The sequence below is a fragment of the Ooceraea biroi genome, chromosome 3 (assembly GCF_003672135.1).
Source record: "Ooceraea biroi isolate clonal line C1 chromosome 3, Obir_v5.4, whole genome shotgun sequence".
Lineage (NCBI taxonomy): Eukaryota > Metazoa > Arthropoda > Insecta > Hymenoptera > Formicidae > Ooceraea > Ooceraea biroi.
This window is the reverse complement of record NC_039508.1, coordinates 17,346,128-17,358,920: the sequence shown is the minus strand read 5'-3', so window position 1 is coordinate 17,358,920 and position 12,793 is coordinate 17,346,128. Positions and strand designations below refer to the sequence as shown.

At 39.0% G+C, this 12,793-nt stretch overlaps 2 protein-coding genes across 5 annotated transcripts in view; one reads left to right on the top strand and one right to left on the bottom strand.

Moving 5' to 3' along the window:
* Positions 1 to 1,758: 1,758 nt before the first annotated feature.
* LOC105284408 (armadillo repeat-containing protein 6 homolog) lies at positions 1,759 to 8,253 on the top strand. Its single transcript, XM_011347874.3, has 5 exons — positions 1,759 to 2,029; positions 3,388 to 3,719; positions 5,471 to 5,766; positions 6,077 to 6,342; positions 6,614 to 8,253. The coding sequence occupies exons 1-5, from the start codon at positions 1,916 to 1,918 to the stop codon at positions 6,986 to 6,988; spliced, it is 1,383 nt and encodes a 460-aa protein (XP_011346176.2). The 5' UTR covers positions 1,759 to 1,915; the 3' UTR covers positions 6,989 to 8,253.
* Positions 8,254 to 10,253: 2,000 nt separating this feature from the next.
* LOC105284410 (thrombospondin type-1 domain-containing protein 4) overlaps positions 10,254 to 12,793 on the bottom strand; it is a 71,421-nt gene continuing 68,881 nt past the window's right edge. For all 4 annotated transcript variants that reach the window (XM_026968211.1, XM_026968209.1, XM_026968212.1 and 1 more), the window contains exon 19: positions 10,254 to 12,740. In XM_026968211.1, coding sequence (XP_026824012.1) covers positions 12,622 to 12,740 — 119 coding nt within the window. In that variant the 3' untranslated portion in view covers positions 10,254 to 12,621. The remainder of the gene's footprint in view (positions 12,741 to 12,793) is intronic.

Sequence of the window (12,793 nt, the reverse complement as noted above, 5' to 3'; positions counted from 1 at the left end):
ATTTACTACATTTACACGAGCGCTACTTCTGTAGTAACTTACTCGAATTATAGTAACTTACGATAATTCTCTGCGTGTAAACGGGGTAAACCGATAATTCACTACGTGTAAATGGGGTGAGTTACTATAATTCGAGTAAGTTACTACAGAAATAGCGCTCGTGTAAATGTAGTAATTGTATATCTATAATGTATACATTCTGAAAACTGAAAACTGTTCGACTGTTGTATTATCTGTAACCAAAACTCTCAATACCATAGAAGGGAAACTGTCAATAGAATTTCAGGGAACAGTAGCGCCTTTTTCTTTTAACATGAGGAACAAATCTATATTCCGGCTAATTACCGAGTAATAAACATTTAATTACAATTAACTGAGGGACTCACAAACCTTTTTAATCACACTTCATTACTCTTCAAACGAAATACAAACGATTGCATATAACAGTTACTTAAAATTACGTTCAATTCCGATTAAGTATATACGAATATACGTACTAATACGTAATTCCGGATTTCTTGAATAATACCTGAGCTTCCTTAAATGCGTGACTTTGCTTGATTTCTTTTTTCTTGCCTTGGTTGCGTTTTTTTTCGAATTGTTGCACGTCGATTAATTCGATTAAATATTTTTCGATGCGAAAAGTCCAATTATCATTCGGTGAAATCCGGAAAATGTCTTACTACGCGAACGTAGGTACGTATAATTGCGTGCTCTCCGGTTTTACTTTTTAACCTGCTCGATTAAAAACATGCGAAACTTACGATTATCGATTCGTCAGATTTCTCATTGTCACTTGCGTTGCAATTTTCATCGATTGTGCGTTGCAGTTCCTTCGAATAATTGGCGGTCACGATGCACGAGTACGGGTGCTTTCCATTAATGACACAGAGTATCATTCTATCTTTTTTCAATACCAGTGAACAACAAAGATAGAATGATACTCTGTTCTGTGTCGCACTGTGTCGTTAATGGAAAGCACCCTACGTAGACACGCGATGGGGAAGGCGACTGCCACTTATAGCCGCTAGGAGCGCTAGTGAGCTTGGGGATACGTCGGACTGTTCTATATGCATATATATTTACGAAGTTGTGTACGTAAAGGTGAATATTTCGGTATTTTTGACATGCCGGGCATGTGTATGGCATATGGGTGCAATAATAAGAGAGGACATCGGTTCCCGAGAGATTTTTTCTGATTTTTTCCAATAATATTATTCCAATCTCAAACTTTAATGACTTTCAAGTAGTTTATTAAGATCCACAGCAAACTGAAGACAGTAAATAGATGTCTTGATATCGACATAATTCTTCTTTCGGCCACCTTTTATTAAAAACATGATAGTGGTACAATAATATTGTATTGCATCACTTATCTTTCTACAAGTTCGGCCTTTCGTTCTCTCAAAGGCGCTCCTCTCTTTTTCAATTCTTCCTTCAATTCAGCAATTTTAAATTTACTAAAATCCATACTTAATTTTTCTAACAATAATTTTCAGGATCACCATTCATAAACATTACGAAATGTGCGCTCTCGCCCTCGCGCATGCACACCAGTTATATCCCCAAGATCGGTGCTGTCCTCTACACTGAGCTTGTCAAATCGCCTTCCCCATACGCCCGCGACTGATGCAACTTCACGTGGCTAGGGATTCCCTAGGTGTCCACCTCGCGTGTCGCGGCCCATAATATAACTAGTATGGGCACTTCTGGTTATACTCTATGCCTACGTAGCCTCGAGCCTAGTAGAGTGGGGATGCATTTGCGAACGTGGATGCGTTGACAGGTCCGCTCTTTTTGTTATCACGTGGTCGGGCCAGTGCACGCTCGCCTCGCTCTTGCGCGACTCGTGTCTCGCTCATCTCCTTATATAGCAAAAACGGTACGGCGTTAGAGAGAAAAGCAGCGCTTTATTATGAGCAAGGTTACTCAGGAGGCTTACGACGAGGAAGTCAGGGAGCTGATGGAGGACCTGGGCATGACCGAGGAGGAGGCGATCCAGGACGCCATCAAGGGCTATGAAATGAAGGTACACTGACACTGTCTCTCAGCGTCCTTTGTTTATACCGCTCGCTGGTCCATGAAAGACACGTCCTGCTCCTTGCATGCGCGATTACATGAGTCATCCGCCAGCGCATGCACGGCGTTGGACATTGTCCAACGGTGTATCGACTCTGAAATTAATAATTAATCGAAGAAAATTTTAAGTCAGCGACAATGTGAAGTTTATCGTGATGTTTGTCTTGAAATCCAGGTTAATTACGGTGAATAAAAGAAAGCGTCGTGCTCCGTTCGCGTGCAGTTCCGCCACGGAACTTTCTCAGTTTATTGTTAACGAAGAAATAGGTTTACGTCAAATGTTCGAGAAGATAATCTTAATAAAGATTTCCAATTTATTCGACGATTTAATTTAATTAAATCGGAATTGATCAGAGCAGTTCTCGACGATTAAATCGATCAATCATGCTTTCGCGCGTAATTACGCGTGAGTCATTCGCGTGCAGAAATGCATGAAAAATATTTGTTGCTAATAGAACCAAGTACAAAAATACTATTGAGTTACATTAACAATTGTAATTAATACGAGTTAACATTTTAAGAATGTTTTATCTTGTTACTAGATTAGAGAGAGAGAGAGAAAATCTCGAAAGAATAACTGATATTTCTGCAAATTCTGCATTGAAACGTTCACAATATTATATCTTACAAATTCTTTATCGTGTTGCATATATATATATATATATATATATATATATATATAACTCTCCATTAAAAACAAAGCTTTGAAGCTTTGAACATGAAAAAAGTTACACTTGCAATTATAAAAATAGAGGTTGTTACGCGTTCAGCTTCCGCATTTCTTGACCGCTTTTAGTTTCGGAGCATTCGTGTCACTATTGTCTATCTTAAGACGTCGGCCTATTCTTTATTGCGTTCTTTTAATGCCCCCCTAATGCGTCTTTTGTATCTTTGATGGTGACTGTAAAATAAAAGAAATGACAACTCTGTAAAAGAGAGTAAAAAAGTCAATGCAACACGACAAATTCTATCATCATCTTTTTCATCTTTACAAAGATAAATAATTGTTGAAAAGAAATATTTTTAAAACTGGAATTAATTATGCCTAAATATATTTAACGAAATATTTATAACATCTTATCTTTTATAATATAATATCTTTTTCATCTTTATAAAGATAAACGATCAGTGAAAAGAAATTTTTAAACTGGAAGTAATTATGCTTAAATATATTTAACGATTTAATATTTACGATATCAGACGGAAATTGATATAATTTTTATCGAAAACGCTACACATTCTGATCATAGCGCCTGATCACACAATCGCAATGCGATATGATTAATGGATAGCGTTTATTCCGCGTAGGGGATGGATCTGAGCAACATCGTCACCGATCTAGTTCTCGAGAAGAAATACGAAAAGATACTTACGTGTCTGGAGCGACTATCGCGCGCCGTGAACGATAAAAGTTACGAATGTGCGCCCGAAATGTTGCAAGAATTGCGAACAGAATTGGACAAAGACATCAAAGACAGAGTATTCGCGGGAAAACGCAAGTGTTATAACATCCTCATGGATATCCTAAAAGGCTGTCGAAAAAACCATGCGACATTCAAATCCGCTTTGGAAACCATCACCTCGTTAATGACCGAGCATCCCGACTTGCTGGACGACGATGGCATCGCGTTGCAGATCGAGTAAGAATCATCGCTTAGGAATAATTCTAAAGGAAAGCAAGCGTATTATCCAAGATAAATTTTAATTAAAAAATTTTTTATAAAGTATTAAAAAATGAAAATCAGAAGCATTATAGAGATAGTTGAAATTATACAAAGAAAAATTAAATTATAAGAGAGAGATAGAGAGAGAGAGAGAAACAGTTTCCTCGGTTATTGACCGGTGTGAACCTGGCACCTGACTTTAACGAAATGAAAATTTTCGGGCATATTTCGTTTGTACCTCGTTTGTACCTGTTTGCACCATCGTTCGTTTCGTTTGTACCTCAACAGTTTAAAAATTATAAAGGGTCAAAAAATAGTCAGCACCCGACTAAAAGATATCCGAATTTTAATAATGCCATTCGAAAGAGCATCGTTTGTACCTTCAGGAACCATCGTTTAAATCGTTTGTACCTCAACGGAACCGGAAGTACAGGTTTTTCAAAAAATAGGTCCAAGAGGTATCTTCGTCAATTTTTGAGATATCGCAAAACGGCTAAAGGCATTCGAAAGAGCATCATTTGTACCTTCAGAATCCACCATTTAAATCGTTTGTACCTCAAAGGAACTGGAAGTATAAACTTTTAAAAATGTGAAAAAAATACATCCAAGAGGTATCTTCGTCAATTTTTGAGATATCGCAAAATGGATAACGGCATTCGAAAGAGCATCATTTGTACCTTCAGAATCCACCGTTTAAATCGTTTGTACCTCAAAGGAACCGGAAGTACAGCATTTTCAAAGTAAAACAAATAGTTGTTCGTACCTCCGTCGTTTGTAGAGATATCCGAAAATGCCCAACGCCATTCGAAGGATTTGAAAGGAGGTACAAACAGGTAGAAACTATACTCCTTCGAATGGCGTTGGGCATTTTCGGATATCTCTGCAAACAACGGAGGTACGAACAACTATTTGTTTTACTTTGAAAATGCTGTACTTCCGGTTCCTTTGAGGTACAAACGATTTAAACGGTGGATTCTGAAGGTACAAATGATGCTCTTTCGAATGCCGTTATCCATTTTGCGATATCTCAAAAATTGACGAAGATACCTCTTGGATGTATTTTTTTCACATTTTTAAAAGTTTATACTTCCAGTTCCTTTGAGGTACAAACGATTTAAATGGTGGATTCTGAAGGTACAAATGATGCTCTTTCGAATGCCTTTAGCCGTTTTGCGATATCTCAAAAATTGACGAAGATACCTCTTGGACCTATTTTTTGAAAAACCTGTACTTCCGGTTCCGTTGAGGTACAAACGATTTAAACGATGGTTCCTGAAGGTACAAACGATGCTCTTTCGAATGGCATTATTAAAATTCGGATATCTTAGTCGGGTGCTGGCTATTGTTTGACCCCTTATAACTTTTAAACTGTTGAGGTACAAACGAAATATGCCCGAAAATTTTCATTTCGTTAAAGTCAGGTGCCAGGTTCACACCGGTAATATACCGTAATATATTGTAGAAAAATTAACGTCTTTCCTAATTATCTCTTGTTATCACTTATAAAATTTGAATATCTTTCTCACATCAGAAGAAATCACATATCTTCGTTTAAATTAAATTTAAGTTTGATTTACTTGATTTATCTCGCGTTTTTGTTTTTTAAATTTGCGATAGTTTAAAGGATCTCAATATATAATAAAGTCGACAACGAAAAGTCTTAAGGTGACAGAAAATACGTGAGTCCAAGCTCTGTATTTTACGAGTTATGAAATCTTGCTTGTCAGGATCTTGGAGGGGCATTACGACACTGCGACATTGCAATGCTTGCTGCGTTGGATACGCGAATGCTGCATAAAGCACGAGCTGAACAGGCAAAGGATCTTCGAGACCAATATCTTCGAGAAACTCAAGAAGATTTTGGTGCGCGCGGACGTAGACGCATACGAGGTCAAGGACGCGTGTTCGGTGATCAGAGCGTTCGTCTTGGACGATGATATCAGGCACGAGTACGGGAAAGCTCACGAGCACGCAACTATCATGGCGAAGGGTGCTCTCGACGTCCTCACGGGACTGTTAAAAAGTAAATTATACTTGACTATTTCTATTTTTGACTAATTTCTAAATTTTCTTTTATAATTTCTGTAACTTCTAAAGTCTTTCTTTAATATAATTATAATTTCTATAATTTCTAAAGTCTTTTAAACTGATTTTTGTTCTACATCTCAAGGATTTTCTTTCCTCTTAAACACATTTATTTTTTCTGTTATAAGACATTTGCGGAAAATAAAGATGCCGATCAATACGTTTTGCTCGCTAGTTGACCGTAGAGTTAAGCACGTGATACTACTTAATAATTACATTGTCATAAAATTCGTTTGACACGCGAACAGGATTTATGAAGGACGCGAGAGTCGTAGGCGACTTAATGATCACATTAGCAGCACTGGTCGTCCGAAACGAATTCTGCCAAGAGGTGGAGGAGGCTGGCGGATTGAAATTTGTTCAGGACATAATGACCGATTATCCGGACTCCGAGAAGTTGAACTGGCAGGCTCTGAAGCTGCTCAAGGCGCTCGCTGGCAACGACACCGTGAAATCGCATATCGTGACTTCCGGATGCGCGCCCCTAATCGTATCCGCTATCAGCAGGATGAAGGTAAAGTTCATCGAAGTGATCCTTTTACGATGAAATCGTTTTAAAAAATATTTCTCTCGTTAAAATAAAAAATAGAGTAAAATATATTTCTCAGTTAAAATAAAATAAAAAATAGAGTAAAAAATATTTCTCGGTTAAAGTAAAATAAAAAATAGAGTAAAAAAATATTTCTCTGTTAAAGTAAAATAAAAAATAACGTAAAAAATATTTCTCGGTTAAAATAAACACTGTGCTTGAAAGCGCATTTAAAATGAAATTTCATGCTTTTCAGAAATCGGAGAACATCGTGGCTGCAGGGCTGAGTTGCATATCCGCGTTGACTCTGCGCAGCTCCTCGAACGCCGGTGTGTTTTATGACTGTGGCGCGGCTCAAGTGATCGTGGACGCTATGAAGGCTTATCCCAACAGCGTGAACGTCCTGAAGCAAGCCTCCTGGGCGGTCAGGAACATGTCGGTGCGAAACAAATCCGAGTCCAAGGAGTTTCTAGCGTGCGGCGTCGAGGAGGTGTTGCGAAACGCTTTACGTCTGCACGGTTCGAAATTGGATGACAACGTGAAGGCCGCACTCAGAGATTTGGGCCTGAAAGTAGACCTGAAGGAAAGATGGATGGGAAAAGGCGTCAGTCTGAGCAACGAGCGTTCTTAACGATCACCAGACAGCGATATGTTATAACAGCAGGAGCATAATGCGTTGACGTTTAGTTCGAGCCAAGCTCTTGCGCTTTGCTTTATCTCGCCTCGCTACGCGACATTTAATAGGGTAAAAGCACCTAATATCGTATATTAATATTAATTTTAAATTGTAAAGTAGAGAAATTAATATTTTGACATCGCATAACTCGCATTCTCTTCGAAATTTAGTTAAGAAACGATACATGCAGCTGTGGTACTGATATATTATACTGTATTGCAGTAACAATCGAAAAACTGAAAAATCGCGATCCTGAAAAAATGGCACCTAATATCGTGTACTTCATAAAAAGTGTAAAATCTAGGAATAAAATCGTGGTATGTCAGACAAATTTATACGTAAAGATATATCGAGTCTCTTTATGTGCAAAAGTGTAGCAAGAACTTATTAATTAACTTTAAAAACGAATTTAATTGCATCGTTTGCCCTATGAAGCATGTAATTTAATTTATGAAATATTGCCCTATACGATATTAGACGTTACACAATATTGCCTTTACCCTATGAGTCTCAGCTAACATAATTAATAAGGTAACTCTGTGCGCTCGCAATGCAGCAGAAACTTAAAACATGAATTTTATAATATTTTGCCGAGTGCTGCAATATTTTTTTACTAGGATATCGGCACCTTAATATCGGAACACGCGAAATAGAAATCCCTAACCATGTTGCGATATTGTTCGTTTTATTTTTCACGACGAACTACGAACGCGTATATGAAATATTCGCGTGAACGATTTAACGATTCGCTTGAGATAGAACCTGGAATTTGTAATATGTGATGTTTCCTCTGTACGGACACTGTAACGGACACTGCCGGAAACTGCATTACCGAACAATTACTTAATAACTGTGATTAAATGTGAAACGCGCTGAATTATATTCGTATTATACGTCGCAACTGCGGCTGCGACTTAAGACAAGTGCGACTAATTTTCTGATTTGTATTATAATCGAGACTTTAATATAACGGTTGCGGGTAATTGATAATTAAAGTTAGCGAACAAGCATGCAAGTTTAGGTACAACTGAGTACCTGATTGACGAACTGGAAAAAGACATAGAGTAATATTCAAATAAGCTATCATGATATTTATATGCGTATATATGTATGTCGATTGTTTTTTTTATAAATTCTTTGTATGCACACGCAGCGACGAATTTTATCTTACTGTAATAGTTTCCTACGAAAAATAAAATAAACGCTGAATTTACACCACACTTCGTGAGACACAAAATTGACAACACACGTTAAAGAAGAATGATGACATTTTATTTTCAGTCGCGCTATTAATATCCATCGAGTCCATCGCCTAAAAATTCCTTCGGGTAAGAACAGTGATGTGACTTACTCCCAATTAATGATTTAATATGCAAGAGTATGCTCGAATAGTCAAACATGTACTTATATAGACGTAATACATATGCAGCTAACGCACATTTGTCTCTGGTCAGTCTGATTCTCTCGCCATTCATTTTGCAGAAACATGACTTACATTACTCCAAAGAATTACACGACGTATATATAATAAGATTCAAGTGCAGAGAGGGGATGGAGGGAACGACTTCTCGTTTACACTTATATCGCAGGAAGATAAAGCTGTATGAAATCGGATCGCACGATTTTTCATATCGCAAAAAGAGCGCGTTACATGGAGGGAAGTGTGAGCGATAATTAATTAAGCATAACGTACACAACCATTTTTCATAGTTATTGTTTTATGGTAGTAACTATTAATTTAACAGTCGTAACTGGAAAAGTTGTGACTCTATTAATTCAATAGTTACTTTTAATTTTTTAGTGTAGAGGCCTCGCTAATTTCGTCACGGTTAATTGTACAGATCGCGATTGTGATTGTCGTACGATTGTTTCCGGTGAAGGGCTTAATTACGCACTAACGAGCAACACGAAAGCAATTTTACAAAGCGACAAGATGACTGTGGCTTCTCTGAGCAGGTGGCCCATTGTACTAATCATTAACTGTTCGTTTTATCGTTCGTTGTACTTCATTCCTGCAGACTACGATTATATCACAGTCCTTGACGAGATTATTACTCGCGATAGTCGAGTTACATGATTAACACACACGATTCCGACGACACAGATCACGTAATTACGGGTTACTAGTGGACGTCTCGTGTCGATAAAGGATCACAATAGTGATTATTACACGCTCCCCTTCGTGCCTCTTAACGTTAGCGGTATACATAGCGCGCTGTCTCAAAAATAAGAGCGCTTCTTCCTCGCGCGTTGAAGATCACTTCTGCACTTACTTTACTTTTAAATTTATACAGTCAGAAAATTACACGAAACGCCGATGAAACAGTCACACAGATAATCTTTCTAAACTGGAACATTCAGCAAGATATTATAATTATGTCTTATTAATAATATAATATACGATAATTCCATTCCGAGATACGGAGACATAATTTTGCGACTTGCTTGTCGCGTTCCGCGATCTCGAATCAAAGCAAAGTTAATAGTGCTGCAGTCTAGTCGGGGACATAAGATTACATCACAGCCATTAACACTTAACACTCACAGAATTGCTATTAATTAATAGCGGGCTGTCGCGAGAGCACGTCCGTAATTTTACAGTGATTTATCGTTTCAACGTTATCTGAAATTATTGCACTATTCAATTACATGTGTAGGAAATTGTAAATTGTATATTTATCATTATGTCCTTACATTTCATGAATTCGTTCCACTAATTTGACAGAAACACCGACACTTACAATTAACGTAGCATTTGAGCAAGTCTCTGTGCCTGAAATCGTTACGTCAAGTCAACTTCAGATTCCATAATAATCTACCGTGTAATAATCTACCAAGGAACTTGATACAGAATATTTCTAACTATTTACTTTCAACGTATGTAAAACATGAAAAGAATGCATTTCTGGAGTGTTTTCTTCACGCTTTTTCACAACAGTATGTAAAGTAAACGCTGAGAAAATTTAATCGAGTATTTTAGGAGCACTTTGTATGATGAAGATACGGAGAAATATAATAATAAATAAAGAAAAAGACAGAGAGAAGCAAGAAAATCTGAAATTAAAGCAAGCATAAATTTATTAATGAAACACTACTAAATTTTATCTATTAGCAAAAGAAGATATAAATTATAAATGCACTTACCTGCAACGGAAAGCAGATAAATCAATGGCCGACTCGGAAATAAAATAAACTCGGTAGTCGGAAATAAAATAAAAGATGCGTGTAAATAATTTGTAATTGCTGTAAAAATAGAGAATCTGAGCGAGACGTGGAACGTTCTCTGAGTAGTACAATGCGATACAGAATGCTGCTTAATTTTTTATGTCTGACAGAATGAAGGAATCCGTTTGATGATTAATTAATTGATTAATCCATGCGATATATCGGTTCTAACAGCGCAATGAAATACGAGCTCGATGTAGTAATACGTGATTGCAATACAGAGATCGAAGAGCCATTCCAACTGTTATTTCTTGACGCCGAAATACACTATAATACATATATTTACCAACTAACGACGGTTTTATATATTCTACACATACAAGCGTATACTTCTGTTACGTTGACGTATATATATTATCATGCTTAATGAACAAGCTCTCGATAGCGCCGATGTATACGTATGCAGAACGAGAGTCGCAGATTCGTGGAGACTTCGAGACATTAAATAAATAGAATCCTCCCGTAATAAACTACCATAAATAAAATTTTCTTACGACTTACGATCCTGGGGAATAAATACGTCGCCGCGCGATTTCCGTAAGTCGCCGTTTTCATCGAGCAATTAATTAATTCGCTCATCGACTTTCGAATCACGAATCTCTACGACGAACTCTCAGCTCGGACGAACGTTAACAAGGAAACGAAAAGCACACACGCTTCGTGAAGAAAAAAATGTCTATCGTGATTCCCTAGCGCTGGGGGATACTTTATTACATCATCTCGCGATTTGTATGTACAGCGAGCCGCGTATATATATATATATTTACGCGGGATTTATTTACAGAAACAATATTCTCGCCTCGATCGCACCGCCCGCGCCGCGCCGTCCGTATGCAGTCCGGCGCGATAAATCCACAATTAAATTGTCATCGGACGAGATTCCGCGTTTCAACGGACGGGGCAATCACGTTTCTGTGGGAAAATATTTTTCTTTGGGAACGGCCGAGCCACCACGAGTTTTCATCGGGGCCGCGTGTTTCTCCGTCGGGCCCCCCGTGTAATAACGTAAGCGGGGCTGCCGCCTCTTTCACGTCGATTCCGTAGTACGGGTTCCGCTGAAAACTCGTTTCATTTTACGCGGTCGGCGTAGAGGCGGGTGCAGCAGCAGCAGCCTCGGAGGTTTCCATGGGCGTACAGGTTTTGCGCGAATATGCATGCAAGGAGAAGCTCGTTATCCAGGAGCGTAATTGCGCCTTGTTGTGTCAGATTCCTCTCTCTCTTTCTCTCTCTCTCTGTCTTTCTTTCTTTCTCTTTCTCCTGCCTTTCTGTGCTTACCTTCGAGAATACGATCCCTTGGCCTTCTTAATCGGACTGCTCAATCGTGCCTTGCGAAATGCATGCAAATTAAAAACACATTAAAAACATCGTGTATGCGATTCCTTTCTCCCGCGTTCGTTGCAAAAATTAAATCAAAATAATTCGTTTAAGGGCTGTTACGCTTCCAGCATTAACATACGCCATTGTCCACTTTAATGCGCTCTATTTTTAGTAAAGAAATACGCGACACACGTCTCTAGAACACGCGAGCCTTTTCTCTCCCCTCGTTATTTCAGAAACGCGAGTCATTGAGATGATCTCGCGAGGACGCACCGTCCAATAACGAACGCACGAAAATTAAAATTGCTACGCGTGAAAGGGCCAGTCGGCGTAGGCCGCGTTTGCGTAGGAACGCACGCGTATGAATCGATAAAATTACGTCCCTGCGTCTGTCCGTCCGCGGCAGATAACACAGATATTGAGTCATACGCGCACGCGACGTGATGTAAACGACCCGCGGCGCGCACCCACAGGTGAACACGCACGTGTGCAGCGTCGATATAAATTATCGCACAAACAAATCCCTAATATTATACAATACATCTGATAAGTTTCTCAATACGCGAGAATTCTCTCGCGGAAGAATTCCCTCTCGGGAACGGCTCATTCTTAATTTAGAGAATTCCTATTTCCTACCTTAGTTCCTTCCTAAAATCTTTAAAGCAGTCTCGATATTCTTTCACAGGCGCTCGCTTCGCTCGAAAATCCGAAGGATCGGGACGAAGCATCGACAAAGTTTCTCGCGAAGAGAGTCCGCGTCGCGCTCTCTACGAGGATCATGCCGCTGCAGTCGGCGAAAGAAGACGCGATCGCGTAAGACAGACACGCGCGACCTGATTCCATAATGTATAAATATATTCCATGGTGGTATATAAATAAAATACTACATGGATCTTGCTTTTATGCAGTCTCACGCAAAGCACGATTCGCCCGTTCCGATATCCATATCTCTCTCTCTCTCTCTCGGAGACGGAATGTCGCGCCGGTTTCGCACTCGTTCATGATCACGGTCGCTCGTGATCGTGATCGCGAGATCGCTGATTCAGCTAGTGCCGGCATTGGCAGCACGAGTCCCTGTAATATTTCAGCCGACACAGGCCGTTCTTGATCACCAAGGCGCAATTTAAATACTTGTCCACGCACTTGGACGACTCATCGCGCACCTCTGAAACAGAACGGTTTAGGGCGTTTCATTCAGTCGAGTTTTTTCAAGATTCT